The sequence below is a fragment of the Pipistrellus hanaki genome (genome assembly GCF_964339955.1).
Source record: "Pipistrellus hanaki genome assembly, chromosome: 5".
NCBI lineage: Eukaryota > Metazoa > Chordata > Mammalia > Chiroptera > Vespertilionidae > Pipistrellus > Pipistrellus hanaki.
In genome coordinates, this window is record NC_140507.1 from 82340628 (window position 1) to 82361209 (window position 20582).

General features: G+C 61.1%; 2 protein-coding genes across 10 annotated transcripts; both read right to left on the bottom strand.

Moving 5' to 3' along the window:
• Positions 1–5523: 5523 nt before the first annotated feature.
• On the bottom strand, positions 5524–9238 carry LPAR2 (lysophosphatidic acid receptor 2). Of its 5 annotated transcripts, none has more exons than XM_084885492.1 (3): positions 9111–9238; positions 7021–7766; positions 5524–6353 (listed from the first exon to the last, which is right to left on the bottom strand). In XM_084885492.1, the coding sequence occupies exons 2-3, from the start codon at positions 7751–7753 to the stop codon at positions 6040–6042; spliced, it is 1047 nt and encodes a 348-aa protein (XP_084741618.1). In that variant the 5' UTR covers positions 7754–7766; positions 9111–9238; the 3' UTR covers positions 5524–6039. The 5 variants fall into 5 exon arrangements, with proteins under 5 accessions (XP_084741618.1, XP_084741620.1, XP_084741617.1 ...); XM_084885494.1 differs by having other exon boundaries at positions 7021–7762; positions 9111–9219; XM_084885491.1 differs by lacking the exon at positions 9111–9238 and adding an exon at positions 8777–8965 and having other exon boundaries at positions 7021–7762.
• A 492-nt stretch (positions 9239–9730) lies between these two features.
• On the bottom strand, positions 9731–19123 carry GMIP (GEM interacting protein). 5 transcript variants are annotated; one of them, XM_084883234.1, is made up of 21 exons: positions 18997–19123; positions 17984–18068; positions 17527–17602; positions 17360–17417; positions 16948–17073; positions 16804–16868; positions 16581–16688; positions 16064–16144; positions 15806–15976; positions 15579–15716; positions 15123–15319; positions 14714–14820; positions 14554–14643; positions 14212–14289; positions 13983–14137; positions 13493–13681; positions 13252–13389; positions 12953–13149; positions 12270–12657; positions 10670–10736; positions 9731–10563 (listed from the first exon to the last, which is right to left on the bottom strand). In XM_084883234.1, exons 1-21 carry the CDS (start codon positions 19013–19015, stop codon positions 10181–10183), a joined length of 2916 nt encoding a protein of 971 aa, XP_084739360.1. In that variant the 5' UTR covers positions 19016–19123; the 3' UTR covers positions 9731–10180. The 5 variants fall into 5 exon arrangements, with proteins under 5 accessions (XP_084739360.1, XP_084739362.1, XP_084739361.1 ...); XM_084883236.1 differs by lacking the exon at positions 18997–19123 and adding an exon at positions 18540–18968; XM_084883235.1 differs by lacking the exon at positions 18997–19123 and adding an exon at positions 18528–18968.
• Positions 19124–20582: the final 1459 nt, after the last annotated feature.

The window sequence follows — 20582 nt, forward strand, 5'->3', positions numbered from 1 at the left end:
AACCGGTTAGGGCTGGGCATGGGTGACTTTTAGGGCCTTGAGTTCGACTAAAGGCTATCTCCAACGAAGGACAGACTGGAAGCTTCTAATCCTCGAAATGAAAGCCCGGGTGTCTTTCTACCACAGAAAGGACCCAGGATCCCGTTATCTCAGAGTGACGTTGTCAGGCATGCATAGCTTCCCCCTCTTCATGTTCTCAGCCTCCAGAGAGAAAGAGCTGCCTTCGAGAAGAGCAAGAAGAGGTGACAGATACTTTTTTACTTTATTCTGAAGCCTATCTGGGGGAGTCTCGGAAGATTGCTACAAGAGAGAAGCCAGCAGCCCAGGGCTGTGGCACTGACGGTTGGTGAGGAAGGCCACACAGCTGGGCAGAGCTCACTCCTCACACAACAGTCCCCCCAGAAGCAAAGGAACACAGGGAGCTCCACACACACGCAGAGCACTGCCTCTGAGGCTCCTGCCAGCGAAGAGCCCATCCTCCCCTCCCCCAGATCCTGCTCGTCCTTCCAGAATCTCAGCGCCACAGATGTGATGCGTGCTAGGCGCCAGGCCCTGGGATGCAGAGGAGAGTACAGCACGGTCCCTGCTCTCAGACTAGCCTAGCAAACACGGCGTCACACAAAGGCACCCTCTCGCCGAAACCGGTTTGGCTCAGTGGATAGAGCGTCAGCCTGCGGACTGGAGGTTCGATTCCGATTAAGGGCATGCACCTTGGTTACAGGCACATCCCCGGTGGGGGGTGTGCAAGAGGCAGCTGATCGACGACTCTCTCTCATCGATGTTTCTAACTCTGTATCTCTCTCCCTTCCTCTCTGTACAAAATCAATAAAATATATTTAAAAAAATATATATATTTTATTGATTTTTCACAGAGAAGAAGGGAGAGGGAAAGAGAGTTAGAAACATCTACCAGCTGCCTCCTGCACACCCCCCACTGGGGATGTGCCTGTAACCAATGTACATACCCTTGACCGGAATTGAACCCGGGACCCTTCAGTCCCCAAGCCGACGCTCTATCCATTGAGCCAAACCAGTCCCGGCTAAAATATATATATTTTTAAAAAAGGCACCCTCTCCCAGCCCATCTTTTGAGCCAGGAATCACACCTACTCAGCATATCTCAGATAAGAAAACTATTTATAAATTAGTCCCCCACACTCTACTTTTCGGAGAGCGCCAGGAGGGCAGGGACTATCTTAGCCGCCTTGGTTTCTCTAGCACCGGGCACAGTGCCTCAGGGAGTGGAACAAACATGGCGGTGGTGGAAGTGGGGGTGGGTGACACCCCTCACTCTCCAGACAGAGGTGAGAAGCTGCCGGGGCTACTGTTCGGCGGGCTTTGCAAACCCTCTCCCATAGAAGGCTCTGGGGACTGGCCGGGGCCCGTCCACGCCACCAGACCTTGGCTCCACCCCCGGGCCCATCCTTCTCCCCAGACAGGCTCTCCTTTAAGAAGATCTCATTCCCCGAAAGGACTCCAGTCCTTTCCCATCCCTAATAATCTGGGCAGAACCCAAACACAACGGCTGCCATGTGGAGGAGGCTTCACCAATCCCGGCTGGCTGGCAGTGCGGGGTGGGGATAAGTGGACGGTGGTCTTACACTTGCTGTGATTTCCCCCTTGCAGCTGAAACAAAACCCAAACTCTTTGAGACTTGTAGGCCTAGTGCAGTGGCCGGCAAACTCATTAGTCAACGGAGCCAAAGATCAACAGGACAACGCTTGAAATTTCTTTTGAGAGCCAAATTTTTTAAACTTAAAAATTTTTTTAACGCCACTTCTTCAAAATAGATTCTCCCAGGCCATGGTATTTTGTGGAAGAGCCACACTCAAGGGGCCAAAGAGCCGCAGTTTGCCAACCATGGGCCTAGTATGATCCAGTTCCAGCCTCCCTCCAAACTCCACTGGCTGCCTCTTGCACGCCCCCACACCCTGGGACTGTGCCCCACACCCTGGGCATGTGCTCCAGCTGGGAACCGAACAGGTGACTGCGCCGGCTGGGCTATCCTAGGTTGTTTGCACTTATTTTCTCTCTCAAACCATGAGCTTGGGAACTGGGACTTCGCCAGGAGCCAGTGTTCCTGCACAAAGTATCTAATAAACATTTGCCAAGTGAATGAGAAAGCGGGAGGCCCTCTGTTTCCACCCAGCTCCCCGAGCGGCCATTTCTCCTGATGGTTGCCAGTTACCCGCCCCTCTCTTCATTCCGAGCCCCATTCTCCACAGCTCTCCGTTACTTACACTCCCAACTCCCCACTTCATGAATCCCGCCAACCCATCTATTTACACCCGACATTCCTTTACCCCTCACAATTCCATAAACCCCTTCACCGTGAGCCTCCCCATCCATGAGCTGCCCCTTTTTAAAAAACTATTTTATTGATTTTTTTAAAAATATATTTTTATTGATTTTTTACAGAGAGGAAGGGAGAGAGATAGAGAGCTAGAAATGTCGATGAGAGAGAAACACCGACCAGCTGCCTCTTGCACACCCCCTATTGGGGATGTGCCTGCAACCAACGTACATGCCCCTGACCGGAATCGAACCTGGGACCTTTCAGTCCGCAGACCGACGAACCACTGAGCCAAACCGGTTTTGGCTATTTTATTGATTTTTGACAGAGAGGAAGGGAGAGGGATAGAGTTAGAAACATCCATCAGCTGCCTCCTATACACCCCCTACTGTACATGCCCTTGACCGGAATTGAACCTGGGACCCTTGAGGCTGCAGGCCCAAGCTCTATCCACTGAGCCAACCCAGTTAGGGCCATGAGCTCCCCTTCTTATAGCCATCCCTCTCGCCCCTGGAAGATCTCCTACCCCCCCCCCCCTCCAGAATCTTAGCCCCATTAACTTTTCAATCCGATACATTTTAGCCCCATAAACCCCCTTTACATCCTCCTGAAGCCCCACCCCTGCTCTCCCTGCTTAGACTCCGGCCCTCCCCCTGTTTCACCCCCAGCCCCGGCCGCTGGGCCCGCCCTTCCTGGCCCGGACTCGGGGTGGCTCGGCCCCAGCACCTGGCCTGCGCCTCCTCCGGGCTGGTCGGCCGGGGAGGCCACGATCCGCCGCAGGAGTCTCCCGAGCCGGGCGGCAGGGCCCTGGTGGCGGGCCCGGGGCGCGGGGAGGAGCCGCCGAGCCCGGAGCAGCCGCGTGGCCGGGAGCCAGGAGCTGCTGCACGTGAGGTCCATCCCCCGGCCGCCCGCGGGCACCCCGCCGCCAGCAGGCACCCCGGCAGCCCGCTCCTCGCCGCTCGCGCTTCCCCCAGCCTCCTCCAGGGGGCAGTGCGGGCTCCGCCCCGTCCGGTGGCCCTTACCCCACATGCACCTCCTCTTCAGACCTTGCTCCTCCTCAGAGGCCTTCCTCTCAGAGCCTCTTGTTCCTCGGGTCACACATCTCAGAGCAGCCCACCCACTGTCCCCCCAGCCCCCCTTCCTTCTCAGGATTCCCCTTGGCCCTCACAGCGCCATCAGCCCTCCCCGGAGGGGCGCGGGGAGGGGGCCGGGAGGTTAGGACCCAGGGTTTTCTCAGCTGCAGGAGTCAGTTCTGTTCACCTTTCCAGGCCTGGCTGGAGCGTGACCACTCTCCTGCTTACTCCTCTCGCTCGGCAGCATTCCAGGTCTAGAAAACGCTAATACATGGCTGAGGGACGGACACTTCCAGAAGACCTACTACCCCGCGGTGCACCCCAAGACAGCCGCTCCTCGTGCGAGAGGAAAGGAACGGACAGGACAGGAGTTACTTATCCAGCGGCACGGGCTGCCGGGAGCACGTCTGCGCCGAGGGCAGACCCCGGGTGCAGGCTCAGCCTGGCTGCCCCTGGGGCAGGGCTCCCATGCTGCTGGAGAGGAAGTGCAGTAACCCCCTGGCGTGATTGGAACCCCAGACAGAGCCGGCAGGGAACGGAAATGAGTGATGTGGGCCAGGGTCAGAACAACCTCAAAGCTTCCTGATGAGACCTGACACTTGGCCCCAATTACGGGGAAGTACCAGGCCGTGGGCGCCATCGAAAGCAGCACAGGAAGGTCAGCTGCCAGCACAGCTCTTGCACAGGCGCCTGAAAACAGCGGGCCACTGCCTTCGCTGGTTTGGCTCAGCGGATAGAGCGTCAGCCTGCGGATTCCAGGGTCCCAGGGCATGTGTCTTGGTTGCAGGCACATCCCCAGTAGGGGGTGTGCAGGAGGTGGCTGATTGATGTTTTTCTCTCATCGATGTTTCTAACTCTCCCTCTCTCTTCTTCTCTGTAAAAAAAAAATCAATAAAATATATTAAAAAAAAAATAGTGGGCCACTTTGGTGTCCCTCAGAGAATGGGGTGAGGGGATGGGTGTTTGAAAGCTTCAAAGACCAGGGGAGACAAAAACTTGGAAGTTACCCCATAGAGAATAGAGACCTACAGAGAGGGGAAAAACCGGTGGGACCAAACCCCACAGGAGACTCAAGGATTGTGAGGGAGAACCTGGAGGATGCCCAGCCGGTGAAGCACAGCACAGAGCTGTCTCTGGAGGTCCCGGGAATTGGCTGGCTGCCTCGGCCCCCAAAACGACACGTCTCCCCAACAAGCCCAGGGCTCCGCGGAGGCAGAGCCGGCGTCTTTCCTGGGCATGTGCCCGGGCACCTGGTGGGAGCTGCCGGCCTGGGCCATCGCCTCAGAGTTGCAGGCCCCGGGCCCTATGCTGCCCGCTTGGGACCCCCGAGAAGCACCCAGCACCCCAGCTCATTCTTGCCTCCTCACAAAGCTACCTTAGGGCTGGGAGTTTCCCCAAAGGGAAGCCCAGCCCCACTTAACGGAGAAGGACCTGGATGTTTTGGTTCTTTGGCAATGCGGACATGATGGGAGACCTGCTTTCCAAATCGGCTGTTATTCTGTGCGAACCTGAGGTAGGGACATAACCCTGTCTCCTCCTTAGGTCTACACTCAGATCCCGGTCTACCCTATGAACATCTGAGATGGGGTTCATCATCAGGAGTCTGATATGTCTGAAGCCTCTGGGGGCTGTGGGGTGAGGTGGGAAAAGCCAGGCTGAGCTTGTGACCAATTCCACACTTTGTGGGATAATCAGAAGCTCCTTCTCCAGGGGCCTCTCTCGTCCCTGCATGCATCTCGGTGTCCTTTCAAAGCCGTGGGACCTCGGGCCGATCTCAACCTCTCAAACCACGGTCCTCCCATGAAAATCGGTGTAAGACCTGCAGGGGACGGTTCAATAATGCACCCCAGTGCTTCTCCGTGTGCCAGGCGTCAGGGGAGAAACGGCAACACTCAAATCCTGCACCCTGCTCCATGGATCCCACTGCCCTGGCCTGTGGGTGTGTAGGGCGCAGTGGGATGGACACAGGTGACTGTGAACCTGGCCTGGGACGAAAGGGCAGGCGGGGAGAGGACTCATGTGGTCCATGAACTACTGAGCTCCAGAGGATGAAGACAGCCAGTGGGCACGAGGGAGGCAAGGGAACACGTGGAGCAGACAGACAATTCTGGGACACAGTGACAGACTGAGCCGATGACACAGAGTGCGCGGGAGACCTCGGAGGAAAAATAAAAGTTTACTCCTTAACATGCCCTCCGTGGGGATACCCTCAAGTCTAATGGAGACGGGCAAGCCCGGAGGCCTCACGGGGCCACACACTCTGTGCGCCTCAGGCAGATGGTGCATCCATGATCCAGTCCGTCCTTGTTACTTTGGGGGCGTCATGGCCTGAGAGTCCTTTTAACACACACCACCACGGACACGGAAGCGATCCACAGGGTTTGCCAGGGATGTGCAGTACAACAGGAAAATGCCTGTTAAAAACCCCACACCCTGAGATGACTGAAGAGCCTGCTCCGGTACCCCGCCTGTCCTGGGCCCCTGGAGGTGACCACAGATAATCCCCGGGCCCCGGAGCGGGCAGAGCTGCGTGTGTCTGCGGAGGTCCGGCATCCAGACCGAGGGTCCGCCTTGATTCTGTCCTTCGAACGGGGCTGACCCGGGCACCTCCACGAGCAGAGCGGTGAGGGTGCGGCCGGGCACCTGCTGCATCCCGCGGCCGCCCACGGCTGGCTACAGGGTGGAGTCCATCAGGGGGTGGCCGTTCTCGGGGAGCATGATGCGCGTGCTGGCGCCCGCCCGGGTGGAGGACGCGTAGTGGGCGGACTCCCGGGCGGCCCGGCGCAGGCACAGGCAGCAGAGGAGGCGGCGGAAGGTGCGGCGCATCTCGGCGTCGCGGCAGGAGTACACCACAGCGTTGACCAGGGAGTTGGCCTCGGCCAGGAGCAGGAAGTACTTCTCCACCGCGAGGACGTTGCAGGACTTGCAGTCCAGGCCGTCGAGGAGCAGCACCACCTGGGCTGGCGTCCAGCAGACCACGAAGGCCCCTGCGGAGGGAGCCCAGGGTGACCCACCGCTCCCGGCTCCGGGCCGGAGGGGCGTCCGGAGCTCGGGCAGCGGCTGAGGCGTGCAGGGAGAGGAGGCCCGTCTGGCCGGCGGGGCAGAGCGATGGGGCGGAACTGCTAAGAGGGGTCTCTATCTGACTTGTCTGCCAGAAGGGACACCTTCCTTAATTGGTGGTCAGAGCCCTGGACATTTCTACATGGAGATCTGTTCTGAGGGGAGAAGAGGTCACTGTGGGGCAGGCCAGTTACTCCGTGGGGGTAGGAGGTCATTGGAAGAGTCACTCCTTGTTCTTGTGTGTGTGTGTGTGTGTGTGTGTAATGTCCTCATGGGAAGGCCTCTTGCTGCGCCCCCCCTCAGGCCATCCTATATGGCAACAGCCAGTGACCACATTACTCCCTGCTAGAAACTTAAGGAATTCAGAACAAGATCTGACTCTGCCCTCTGAGGCTGTGCGGGCCTGCTCTCCTCTCTGGAATGGCTGCCTGGTCCTGCCTGGGGCTCCGTTCCTCCTGCCTGTTCCCTTCTCCAGCAGTTAGATCTCCGCTCAGCATCCCCTCCTTGGAAAACCTTCCCCTCCCAAGTCCTCTCCTCCCATCACACCCCTCCACCAGGCCTCGGAGGAGTTGGGGGAAGCGGGGTCCCACTCACCCAGGATGATGACCACCGTCTTGACCAGGCTGAGCGTGGTCTCCCGGTACCGGGGGTGGCAGCTGACGTGCTCGGCCATGCGCTGCACCCGCCGGCGCACGTAGAAGAAGATGCGGGTGTAGACGGCCACCATGAGCACGAAGACGAGCAGGCTGGACAGGGCCCAGACGGCCAGGTAGGAGCGGCTGAGCAGCGGGGCCATGCGCGAGCAGCTGTCCAGGGCGCAGAGGCAGTGCCAGGAGTGGGCGGGCAGCAGCCCCAGGCCCAGCGCGGCCGCCCACACGCCCACGATGAGCAGGACCACGCGGCCGCGCGGCAGGCGGCTGTGCAGCTGCACGGCCATCACGCTGCGGTGCCGCTCCACGGCGATGGCCAGCAGCGTGGCCATCGACGCCGTGAGGCTCGTGTCCAGCAGGCCCTGCCGCACGAACCAGCCCCGGAGCGAGAGCCGGGCCGTGCGCGGGCCCGTGTGGAACATGAGGAAGAGGTAGGCCACGCCGGCAAAGAGGTCGGCTGCGGCCAGGTTGCCGAGCAAGTAGTAGATGGGCTGGTGGAAGCGCCGGTTGGAGGCGATGGCCGCGATGATCAGCAGGTTGGTCAGCAGCACCAGAACGCTGACCGTCAGGCCCAGGGCCACCACCACCACGTCCTTGGGCCGCCAGTGGGAGCTCAGCTCCTTGCCGCTGTTGTTGTAGAAGAAGCCGATGGTCTCGTTGTAGTAGCACTGGCCCATGGTGGCCGTCTGTCTGGGGGCAGAGGAGGCGGTCACTGCGGGCGGCTCGCGCGGGGAGGACACAGAGAGGAGCCGCACACACGGGGGGGGGGGGGAGCGGGACGAGGCCGGAGCTCTCACGCTCAAAGGCCTCCGGGCCAAGTGGTGTTTTGGGGACCAGAGCGACCTAGGAAAAAAGCAAGCTCCGTGGATTGTGGGGTGCTGGTGGGCCAGCGGTTGCTTGTTTACAGATAAAACTCTGACAGCCTTATCTGGTTTAGCTCCCCGGACAGAGCGTGGGCCTGTGGACTGAAGGGTCCCAGGTTTGATTCTGGTCACAGGGGCAGGTTCGGTCCGGGTCAGAGTGTGAGCCAGGGGCAACCAACTGATGTGTCTCTCTCACATCCATGTTTCTCTCTGTGTATCTCTCTCCCTCCCTTACAATCTCTTGAAATAGCCTCGGGGAGAGTTAACAAAAAAAACAAACAAAAAAAGAAAGAAAAAGACTCTTACAAAAGTTACCTCCCAAATCAAACAACTGGCTGGGTTTATTTGTGTGGAGTTGGTTTTGTTTTGTAATCTAAAGGAACAAAACAAAGATCCACCAATCTGGGTCCAGTCGGTTCTGGTGGGTAGGGCTGGGTCGGGGCAGGACAAAGGGGTGTGAGTGTGGAGGGAGGTAAGTTCAGGGTCGGGGTCACTTCGGAGAGCAAACCCAGGGGGCATGTGCGCGGGGTGGGCCTCTGCCGGGCCCTGCGGGCGGTGGGCTGGGCCCGGAGGCGGCGGGAGGCCCAGAGGACAGCCGGGCGCTGGGCGACGGGCTCTGGACGGGCGCGCTGCCGAGCGGTCGGGCACCGGGGAGGACACAGAGAGTCCCGGGGGGACGCGGTGGGCCTCCACGAAGAGGCGCGCAGCCGGCGGGGCTTTCCGGGGCGCCGGGCTCCGGAGGAGGGAGAGGGGAGAAGGGGTGGCACCGGGGCCGCGGGCAGCGCCACTCCCTCCCGGGACCCGGGCCCCCCAGCCCCGTCCGTCCGTCCGGCTCACCTCGGCGGTCCTTCACGCCGCGCACCGGGCGGCCTCGCGGGGGGCAGGCCCGGACCGGGCGCCCATGGCCCAGCGACCGAGCCGGGGGCGCAGCGGGAGTGCGCTCGGCGCGGGCGGCAGGAGCGCGGGCGGCGGGTCCCGCCCTCCGGGTCCTGTCCCAGCCGGTCCCGGCCCGCGCCCCGCCCCGCCTCCGGGGGCGCCCCGCCCCGCCCCGCCCCCTGGGGGCTCCCGCCTCCGCGGGCCCGGCAGCTCGGGGTCGCCGGAACCGCGGTCCCCGTTTCCTCCCGCCCGGGCCCCTCTCACTTCCGGCGCGGACCCCCGCCCGCCCGCACACCTGGCGCCGCGGCTCCGGGCTCGGGGGCGGCTGAGTCCTCCCGGCCGGAGGGTTCCCGCTGTGACCTCGCGCCGCCTGCGCTCAGCTCCGGGTGGTCCCGGGGCCCGCACCCCGGCCCGGGCCAGCCCCGCGCCCTCCGTCCAATCCGCCGGCGAGCTCCAGGCCCCGCCCTGATCCGACCGGCCCACCGCCCGGACCCCCGCCCCGCCGCCCGGGCCCCCGCCCCAGCCCTGCCGCGGGAGATGCGCGGCCCCCTCCCCTCCCCCGCACACACTTTGCGGACCTCCTCGGCCGGCGGCCCCGCCGCGCTAAAGTTTCTGGGAATCCCGCCCCCGCGCCTCCCCGCCCCGCGGCGCTGCCCCCTGCCCGGCCCAGGCCTGCAGGGCCCCGGGCTCCCGCAGCCCGGCCCGAGCACACAGCCCCATTGTCCCGGTTATCTCCACTTGGTTATATTTGATTATGCAGGACGGCATCGGGAGCTCGGGAGCTCATGACTCAGCGCGGTGCCCGGTCCAGCCGGACCGCCTATAGGTGCGCGAAGGAAGGAGGCCTTGGTTTCCCTGATGGGTAAAGTGGGCCAAAGGCTGCTGGCCCTCACCTGGCAAAGAAAGACACTGGAGGGCACAAGGACACAGTTTATTCAGGGGCCCTCAGACCCCAGGCACCACCCACCGGGATGTACCCGGCTGTCACTCCCCTCCTCCAAAAGCAATGCCACTTGGGGTCAGCCAAGGAGGAGGGCTGAGGTGGGGAAGTGGCCACCACCAAAGTAGCCAAAGGTTCCCCTGTCCAAGGGGTCAGAGACTAGATGGACCCCAAGGATCCTGTGGCCTGTATTGAACCTGAGTATTGACCCTGAGTGACCTCTGAACCCGAGTGGCCCTGACAGTTGGCAGTATCCCGTGTCTAGTGGGGGGATCCTGGTACACTGTCCTCCAAAAGGTTTTTGTCTCCCATAGGCCATGCCGTTTTTCCTTATAGGAACTCCCCAGATGCCCCAACACTGAACTCCTGGGGAGACGTGAGTCTGTGTCCTCAGTCCTGGGCCACTTGGCCAGAGTGCTGGCTGCTCAGAGATGCTCCTCTACGTCCTCCTCATCCTCAGGCGGAAGGTCCGGGCTGCAGGTGGCCTTGGGCACCTCGTCTCTGTGCAGCTTGGAGAGCAGCCGCGCTGTCTCCTGGGTGATCTCAAAATGCTTGGGGAGCGGGGTGCGGCGCAGGGGGTGGCCCTCAGGGGAGGCAGCACCGGGGCCCGGGCCCCTCCCCCGCAAGCTCCCTTGAGGCCCTGATGTGACAGGAGTGTCCTCGCACAACTTGAAAGCCACCAGGGCCAAGCTGGACAGCTGGTGGGTGACGGGCCGCACGCCCCCCCGGGGATACTTCACTGGCTGGCGGCTGAAGTAGCCACGGGACTGTGTCCCCAGGAGGGAGTCCTCGGGGCCTTGGCTGGACACTGTGGAACGGGGTGGTCACTGCTGAGCATCACTGAGTCCTCTCTCTGCCAAGCTACCACGGGCAGGGGACCCCCAGAGCTCCCGGTTTGCTCCCAGCACACTCACCTTCCCCTCGCTCACCTTTGGTGTCTTGGGCCACTTCCTCCCTCTGGTCACTCTGTGGAGCTGGAATCTGTAGGGAGAAACCCAAGACCAAGACCCCAACCATCAAACCCCGGTTCTCTGAGACTCTTGGAGAACCGAGAGTGTGCTCCTGGACATGCAAGTTCCGTTGCAGTTTTGGTGTCTGGGAAGATGTGGTGCCCTTAACGGTGTCCTGCTTGTCCTGCTGTGCGGAGCAGTGTCATTGGTCTCCACCGTGGGCTCTGAGGGCTGGGACGCCCTTGTCCAGCAGAGGCCAGGCCAGGCTGTGACTTACCATCTCCACACTAGGATGAGGTGACGGTCCTCCCTGCTCTATTCTCTGCAACCTACGCCCGGTTAGCTGTATAGTCTCACTATTCTCCCTTTAGCTGAATGCTAATAGCAGCCGGAGTTCTTTCTATGAGTCATCCCGGTTCTCAGAGTCCCACAGCTCACCAGCAACCCGTTCCCAGCTTGGGACTGCAGTGGAGGAGGTCTGCACGCTCAGGAACGGCAGGTGTGGCAGAACCGGAGGGACTAGGAGTCTCATCGGTAAATGGTTTTCACTATGTAACTCACTCACTAACAGTATCTACCACTCAGGGCTGTGGTGAGAATGACAGGAAGCCTGGCAAGTGCTCACGGATAGTAGGTGACCTCTTTGGCCTCATCTCCCCTTCATTCATCTTACCACCGAGCTGTGCCTCGAACACACCAGGCATGCTCCCACCTCACGGCCTGCGCATTGGCCATTCCCTTTGCTTGGAACGAACTTACCCTGCCCTTCCCTGGCTTATGTCTCCTTCACATCCTCCCAGTCTTGGTTCAAATCCACCTTCTCCAGGAAACCTGCCCACACCATCCTACTTAGTGCTACAAGCTGTCCATCACCTCTCACCTCCGAGTCCCTGATATGCCTTACCTTATGCTACTTTCTTTTCTCTATAGTGCTTGTCACCATGTAACATCTATATATCTAACTCTGTAATCATATTTCTTGTTTGTTGCTGGTTTCTTTCCTATGAGAATGCAGGCACCAAGAGAATAGGGCCTTTGAGTATTCTGCTCACTGATGTATATGTAATGCCTAAAGCACATGTTTCAAACACAAGGCCCGCGGGCCAAATCCAGCCCGCCATGCCTTGCTTGCAATGTGGCCCGCACCGTGCTGTCATCACTGCACTCCGCTGTCAGTTTATGACATTGTCAGTTTATGACTGTTCAGTAAACCATTCGGCCCGCGATTTAGGCTGGATTTTAGATTTTGGCCCCTTCTCTGATTGAGTTCGACACCCCTAGCCTAAAGCAATGCTTGGCACATAGTAGGTGTTAAATAAATATGCTGTTGCAGGTGTGAATGATCACCCCCCTGCAGGGCTGTGTCCTGTGGTCACTCCATTATCAACACTCCCTCCCCTCCCCAATTCCATCCCTCTCTTTTCCTTCTAGAATGAGCACAGGGTACATAGGAAGGAGTGAAAAAGAAAACTTTAAAGGGAAAGGAAGGGAGGAGAGAGAGTGGATGAGAAGATTAAGTGGAGAAAGGACCCTCCCCTTGTCTGTGGGCCCAGCTGGTTCCTACCTCGGAGGGCATGGCCTCGGGATGCTCCTCCAGGGCACTGTGGGGCTCAGGGTCTGGATCCGAATCTGGGGGCAAAGTTGGGGGCAGGGGGTCTGGGGCAAGGGATGGGGGTGCCGGCTGGGGGCTAGCTGTGAGGAGCCCAGGGGCTGGGCTGGGGTCTTGAGGTGGGAGCTCAGCGGCCAGGGGGAGCTCGTCCATCCCAAAGATCTGCTCGTAGTGCACTATGAGGAATTCGACGAGCTGGGCCTGGTGCCCGAAGTCCAGGAGGCAGTTAACGGAGCCGGTGGCCGCTGCCCCAGGATTGTCCGGTGGCCGCAGCAGCGTGGGTCCAAACACGATGCCCAGGTTGTTGGCAGACATCTTGTTTTCCTCAAACTGTGCAGCCACCCTGGGGCGAGGAGAAGGGAAAGGCACAGAGCGCCCAGTGGTCACTTACCGGGTAGGACCTGAACGCCAGACCGGCGGTTACTTGCCCAAGTCACGGGCCAGTGGCCCTGGGCACAGTTTGAGCCCAGCAGCTCTATGCCCGGCCATGGGGAGCGGGAGTAGGCACCGAAAGTCAGAAGTCCTGTATTGAGGTGCAGAGCTCAGAAAACACATGCAAAGGTCAGAGGTCAGTGTCAGGGGTCAGCAGTCACAAGTCCAGTAGTCACATCTGTTTCAAGGTCAGGGGGAGTGCACACCTGAACAGATGAGCCACCAGATGTCGCAGGGTGTTGTAGTTAGAGTCAGGCAGCTGCACCAAGAGGGTCTCCAGAAAGCGAACAGCCTCAGCACTGGGACTTGGGGTCTCAGAGTCGTGCCCGGGGTTTGCATGCAGGGTTTTAGCCAGAGAGATGAAGGCATCGTAGAGGTGGAAGGGGATCACGGGGTCAGTGAGCTGGGGGTGGAATGGCAGGGGGGACAGGGGTGTGGGTAGGCTGCAGAGGGTCCTTGGCCTCAGCCTGCCCAGCTGGCCGTGCCCTGGCCCCTGAGCACCCACCTCCTGGAGGAACCGCTTGAGCACACTTGTGACGTCATGAGGTGAGTTCCCAGACAGGTCCACCAACGCTCGGCCGTTCTCGAAAGCCTGACACAGCCGTTCTACTCGGACCCGGGACCCACTGACCCGATAGATGCCCTGCAGGGGTAGGGTGGAAAAGAAACTCCTGGGTAGTAATCCAGCCACGGAGAGGGCCAGGCCATGGCTGGGGATGGTCCAAGGTCAAGGGTCAAGGCAGTACCTGCACACCCAGAGCGCGCTGCTCTATCTCAGCCGTGCACCTGGTGACCACAAAGGGCACCTCCTCCGGGAAGTCCCTGGGCAGCCGCAGGAAGTCGACCCCGAAGAGGGAGGTCCGGGCCGGGAGCCGCCTGTGTCCACAGAGGATCAGCAGAGTCTCAAGGCAGCGCTTGTGGCAGGTCAGAAAGCACTGGGGGTTGGGAAGGGGGAGCAAATTCATTGGTGGCAAATAAAAATTAATTTAGAACATGCTTTGCGTAAATAAAGAACAGTTGCCTAAAAAAAAAAAAAAAAAAAAGATCAGGGAGGTCACAGGGGTCAGCGAAAGTGAAGGCTGTAAGGGTCCTTAGTGGACGGGACGCTCCTGGGCGATCATTAAGTCAGGGCAGGTCCCAGGGGCAGGAGGGGCACGGACTATCAGGCCATGGAGGAGCCTGGGGCGCAGGGAGGTCAGCGGGTCGCGGAGAGCCGGCCCCCGGCCCGGGCCACACCTCCTCACATTCGGTCCCGCTGACCATGAAGGCCTCGCACTCGCGGCACTTGGCCGGGCCCCTCAGCCGCCGCAGCCGGTGCGTCTGGGCTGCACTGGAGAGCGTCCACTTCCTGAAGGGGCTGCCGGACTCGTTCTCGAGCACGTCTCCCAGGTCTGTGGGAAAACAGCAGGGTTAGGGGGCCTGGTCCAGCCCTGCCCCCGGCCTGCCCACCTGCTTCCCGCCTTACCAGGGTCTCGCTCCTCGAAGTCATCTGAAGACTCGGTGCCTGTGGAGGAGACCTTCACCAGCTGCCTCGGGCCAGGGCCTGGAGTCAGAGGGTCCCAGAGGTTGGGGTCAGAGGGGTCATGGAGAAGTTCCAAAGCTAAGCGGGCTTTCCTAGTTTCCAGAACCACCCACAGCTGTCCCTGGGGAGAGGGTTGAAGGTGTGCAGATGGGGAGTCAGATAGGTCAGAGGCTGAAGAAATAGGGCAGGAGTGTGGGTAGGTTAGAGACCGAAGGGTAGGTCAGAGATGAAAGGTCGGAGCCTGGCCAGGGCTGGAGGAGGGTCAGGGCCAGGTCCTGGGCCCACCTGGGCTGGAAGTGGGAGAGTCCAGGGATCGAGACTCGCTGCCGCCGCCCACGCTGTCCACATCGCTGCCCGGAGTGGGGCCCGGAGTCCCTAGGAGGGGAGAGGGCAATGAGGACGGCCCTCCCCGGCACCACTCCTCCCCACTCCTCCCTGCACTCACCCTGCCAGCCGACGCCCGCGTCCTCCCAAGGACCCGACTCAGCAGCACTCTCGTCCAACCGCGGAGGGGGGGGTCCGGAGAGCTTCTTCTTGGTGTCCAGAGGGGAGCTGGGAGGACAGGTTTGAGGGCTCTGAGAGCGAGGACACTGACCAAGGGGACAGCACCCAGGTCCCGCCTCTTGGATCCAACTCCGAGTACTTAGGTCTGCAAGCCCCGAGGCGTATGTGCATTGTGGCCAGGGCAGCGGGCTTCCAGTCCTGACCCTCCCAGGCCCGGGACAACCCCAGCTTCCCAGAGGAGAGCCTCGGGTACTAAACCCAAGTCCTGAGGCTCTGAGTTCTCAGCCCGTGATGCCAACAGCTGGCACCGCGCCTGGGGCTCCTTCCTGACTCTGCCCCCAGGGGCCCACCTGTGCGGGGCGGGAACAAACTCCTGGAAGGAGAAGGCGGGCGGCGGGGGAGGCGGGGCCTCTGGCCGCAGTGCCCGCACGAACTCCTGGTAGCGCTGGCCAGGCTCGAAGGGCGCGCAGCACTCGGCCAGGGCGGCGAAGGCGCGGGGCCCACGCTCTGCTTGCGCCCCTCGAAGCCGGAACAGTCCCAGGGTCACCTGCCAGGGGGAGACCACGGAGACCACATATGGGAGGCAGCCTAGGGATGAGGGTGTCTCGGGAGGGGGGAAGGGGGGGGTCTGGTCAGGGTCATCCTGGGGGCAGGTCCCCACAGGAGTGGGACCTCGGCAGAGGTCCATTCAGGGTCTGAGGCAGGGCCTGGCTATCCACGGAGATGGAGTGAGTCCTGGTATCCTGGAGGCGGTTCCGGGAGAGAGAGCAGGAGGGAGGGGCGCGCAGCTCGGGGTAGGGCCTCACCCGCCTCATCACTTCGTCCCCCTGCAGCACCAGCTTGCGTATGTGCGACACGATCCGCTGCTTGGTGGCCTCTAGGTCCTGCTGCCTCGCGTTGGCCTCGCGGACGCAGGCCTGGTACAGCGCCTCTGCCTCCTGCGCCTGGAGAGAGCAGGGCCGGGGTACAGGTGGGAGACAGCATGGGTGGGGGGCACCGAAGCACCAGGGGGCCCAGGGGGCAGGGTCACCACCTTGGCCTGGGCCTCCTCCCGGGAGCGCCGCCGCCGCTCTTGCTGTTTGCTGGGAGCCGGTGAGGCCTGGGGGGCGGGGTCCTCCGAGGACGCCTGGGTGCGCGCCCGCAGGTCCTCGCTGCGCTGCACGTACTGGAGCTGGGCTCTTCGCAGGGCCTGCACCGCGTCGTTCTGGGAGGGGCGGGGGGGGGGGGCAGGAGCACCGTCAGGGCCCCCTCCTCCCCTCCCCGAGCTCACCCTCGCCCGCCCGGGCCTCACCATCCGCTTCTGCTCTTTCATCCACTGCTCCTTGAACTCCTTCCGCCACTTCTCGATCTCGGTCCGCTTGGCGGCCAGGGGCTGGCAAGGATGGGGGACGGGGATGCTGCCTCAGGGCCACTGGGCCTTCCGTTCCCTGAGGCCTCGTGCCTTTCACCCTCTGGACCCTTCTCAGGGTCTGCGGGCTCCCAGAGGGTCTTCTTGCCCAGGCTTGCTCACCCCCACTCAGTATCCCAGCAAGAAGACTCAGTGGTCACCTCAGCCTCTCTGCCTCGGTCCAGAGAGGCCAAGAGACCTTTCCGGGAACACTCAGCACCTCACCTGGCGCCCCACCAACACACAAACGCAGGTTTGCGATTGCACAAGAAGCCTGCTCTGAGTCTCTGCGGGGTAACCTTGGGCAAGTTCCTCAGCATCCACGGGCCTCAGCTTCCTCATCAGCAAAACAGCGCCGATGGTGCCGCCCTCTGCTGAGGGGAGTGAGCGGAATGGTGCGTGGGCAGCGTGGACCCCTCACCTGGTAGTAGTCTCTTTTCTGCTGGGCCACCGTCTCCACGGCCAGGGCTCCCAGGCTGAGGTCGTGCTCCAGAAACAGGGTGTAGATGTACTGCAGCGGCATGTGGCTCTGGGTGGGGGTGTTGGGAGATGCTGAGGATCCAGGGGTGGGGTTGGGCTGGGGTTCCTTCTGCAGGGTTTGGGCTGGGGCGGGGTCGGGGGGAAGGGGGGCTGGTCGTGGTTACCTGCTGGTGGATCGACACCTTGCCCGCCTCGGCGATCTTCATAATGCTTTTGGTAAAATCCAGCTCTGTGGGGAGACGGCGGGGGTCTGAGCTGGGCAGGGAGTGGGAGCTGCCTGGAGCCGGGGGCCGGGGAAGGACCCTCACCAAGGCTGGCTCTCTTCTCGGTCCAGGCCAGCAGCTCCTTGGCGTAGCGGCTCCAGGTCTTGGCGTACTCCAGGGCTGCGTCCACGCCGCCCTTGGTCCGAACGAGCCGCAAGTCCAGTTCCTCGCCTGGGCAGACAGGTGGCCCTCTGACCTCTGAGTCCTAAACCCCCTTGAAACCCTGACCTCACTGGAGCCTCTAGACCTGACCAGTGACCTTTATTCTACCCTATGATTCTCCAAAATACCCTTTACAATGACTTGCAATTTTCCACTGATTTTCCACCCGGACGGGGGCTCCCCGAGGGCAGGGCCTCACATCTGCTCTGTGAGTGTCCCAGGTGCACAGGACAGGCAGTCGGTGATGACTTAAGAACTTCTTTCTGCCCCACCTCCTGACCTCAAACCCCCCTACCTGTAAGGGGTGCAGGACCCTCTGGGGAGGGGCCACTCCAATGGCTGGTTTCGCCGGTCTGAGGGGGAGGAGACAGCATTCAGGAACATGCAGGGCAGGGGCCCCCCTCCTTAGAGCCCCTCCTCCGGAGGCCCCTCCTCCCTGCCCCCCTTGGCTCCGTCTCTCACCACAGTGGCTGTGGGGGTCTTGTCAGACTCTGGATCTCCTGTGAGTATAGGGTCTCCAGCCAGCATCTCAAGGGTCCTGGGGGATAAGGGTATCAGGATACCACCCTCCACCCAGGCTGTCCCGCTCAGGGTGCTGAGGGTCCCAGGGAATGTTGGCGGATGGTCTGAACACCACCTCAGTGACATCGCTTGTATCTGAGAGGTCTAAGGGATGGGGTTTGGGGGACAGCCAGGTGAGCTTTTTTATGAGACTTGAGACAGAGTTTGACGGCTTACAGGTAACTTTGGCATTCAGAGAGTGGGATTATAGGGGCCTCAAACGTTGTAAGGGGTCACCAGAAGGATACGTGAGGGTCCTAGGACCACTATAGGGATTTCTAGTGGATTTGGGGAGGGTGAATTTTGGGTGTTTTGAAGATCTTGGCAGGATTTGGGGGCGACCCAGGCTCAGACTCACGAGTTCCCCAGTGAAATTTCAAGGTTGTCCAGGCTCCGAAAGATGTCACTGTACCTCTTCCTGCTCTCGGGAGCCGGGGGAAGCCCTAAAAGGGGGGCAGTCACATATGGGTACACGAAGCCTCCGTAGTGCACAGCGCCTCGGCTGGCTGTTTGGAGGGTGGGGAGAGAGAAAAAAAGAGGAGCAAGACAGAAAGTTCTGGTTCTGTGTGGCGTGTGGGATGAGGTGGGTGGCTGAGTTGGAATGGAGGGAGGGAGGGTTTGGGTGGGTGGAGCTGGCTTTGGCCAGGCAGATGGTCTCAGGCACAACCCAGCAGAGAGCAGAGACAGTCACAAACACTCGGGCTCAGAGGCCACGAGACAGAACAGATGCCCAGATGCACTCACACTGTCCCCAGAGGCAAGAGCCAGCTTGGCAATGGAGCCACATGGAACTCGGGCCAGACAGATGGAAACCCACATGGGACAGGCAGGCAGAGAGCTGTGGCAGGAACACTGGCAGACTGAACCATCAGGGCCATAAAGACTGAATGACTGACACTCACATGCACGGAGACACACACGACAGCCCCCAAACAGGCGGAAACTTGCTACATTTCTGAGACAGCTTCTCCCGCCCTTCCTCTGGCGGCCCCCTCAGCGCTGCTCCTCCCCGAGCTAGGGAGCGGCGGGTGGGGATCCCGCCGCGCGGTCGCCCTTTCCCCTCTCCATCCGCGGTGGTTGCACCCTGCCCCCATCACAAATATCAAAAGCAGAAGCAGCCACTTCCCCTTCCTGGGCCCCTTCAGCCAGGCATCCGGGGTGAAGACTCCAAAGGGGGAGGGGGTCAGGGGCTGGTGTCCCGGGCCCCTATCGGCTTGCGGGGCCGGTGCCCACAATGGAGGCTCCCGGGCGTCCTCCCCATTCAGGAACTCCTGTCCCTGCTCTACGGACAGAGGGACAACCACAGGCCCTCAGTTTAGGAAGCGGGCATGGCTGATGCCCCTCCTGGATCCCGGACCCCGGACCGCCTACCCGGCTCCGCTGCGTCCATGGCCTAGGAGCTGCTCGGTGGGGACGGGGACTGAGGTGATGGAATCGCAGGCTGGGCCTGGCCCAGATTTTCTGCCTCGGCTGCCACCCGCTTCCGCGTCTCCCCGCCCCATGGCAGACCACGCCCCCACTTTATCACCCTAAACACGCCCATGCCGAGGCCACGCCCCCGGGCTCCGCAGCGCGGAAGGAGCCCCTGCTCGAGGGCAGATGCTCTAAAGCCAGTGCCTCCTGGGCGACCACCCCAGACCTGGACTCCAGGACTCCATCCTGGCCAGGGTTCTCCTTTCCAGATCTTTGCACGGTCCCAAAGTGGCAGGCCCCCCCCCCCCCCCCAGGAGTGACCCGAGTCCACCTGTTTTCGACCCTTCCACACACCCAGTGCCAGTGCTGCTCAGGGCTCCGTTGACCCCTGAACCTGTCCAGCGCGACTAGAGACATGCCGGATTACAGCCCAATCAGAAGTCACCTAATACTTTGTGGCTAGAAACTCCTGGCCTGGGGGACTCCCAGTGACCCTCAAAGCTAGATCAGGCTCTCAAAGCCCAATTACAGCGTAGTCCTGGTCTTTTCAGGACTGGGGCCGGCTGGGGCAGTGGTGAGGGCGGCACAGAGACCCTCCTCTGAGCCCCCGAAGAATCATCCCTAGCAAACCCAATCCCAGACCACGCTTCTGAGTCGCCTCAAGTTGTCCCAGGGATGTGGCCTCCCTCTCCATCCCACAGGACCACAGCAACCCCTCTGCAGGCTGCTGTCTGGGGCCACCCCCCCCGCCCCCCCCCCCACCTTGGCCAGCCAGTGCTCACGATGCTCACAGGTATCCATGGCTACGCCCTGCTGCTTCCCATCGTCTGCAGGCTACCCTGCACTCACTGGGGAAGCCAGACAGCGGGCTACCGAGGATGACCAAGAGGGAGGAAAGGACTGAGCACTGGCGGGGAGGTGGCTCAGAAGTCCGAGTCTGGGTCCCCTGGCCTGAGGTGATCACAAGCAGCTTCCCAGTTACAAAAATGTACCCACTCTTCACTCAGTGGCATTTCTGGCTATAATGAAAGACTTCATGTTTATAACTTTGCTTCAAGTTTTTTGCTGTTATCTCCAACTGGCTGCCTCTCAGCTCTTGTGCTGCCTGCTGACGCTCCTGCCTGCACTGAGCGAGCGCCCTTTGAGAGGAAGGACAGTCCTTGTGAGGCCAGAGCCAGGCTGCTGGGCCCGAGTGGCTGTGACTGAAATGGCAACAGCACCCGGGACCCTAGCCTGAGCCAGTATTCTAATGGTGTGGATTGAACTTCCTCACATACGAGACGCCATGCTGCCATTTTGCATATTACTCAAAAGGGGAAAAGCCATAGACCCTAAGCTCCCCGCAGCGCCCGAGATGTGAAAATACGAAGCTGACACATGGGGTGCTTACTAAACCAGGAAGTGTGCAGAGCTCTCTGAGCTGGAGGCTCGGCCGTGCGAGCCCGGACTGTTGCAGAGGCTGTCGTTAACCTCACACAGCTCTCTGCGAGGGTGTCAGGACCTTCCTCGGAGAACACCCAGCCCCCAGTGACCCCTTGTGTGGT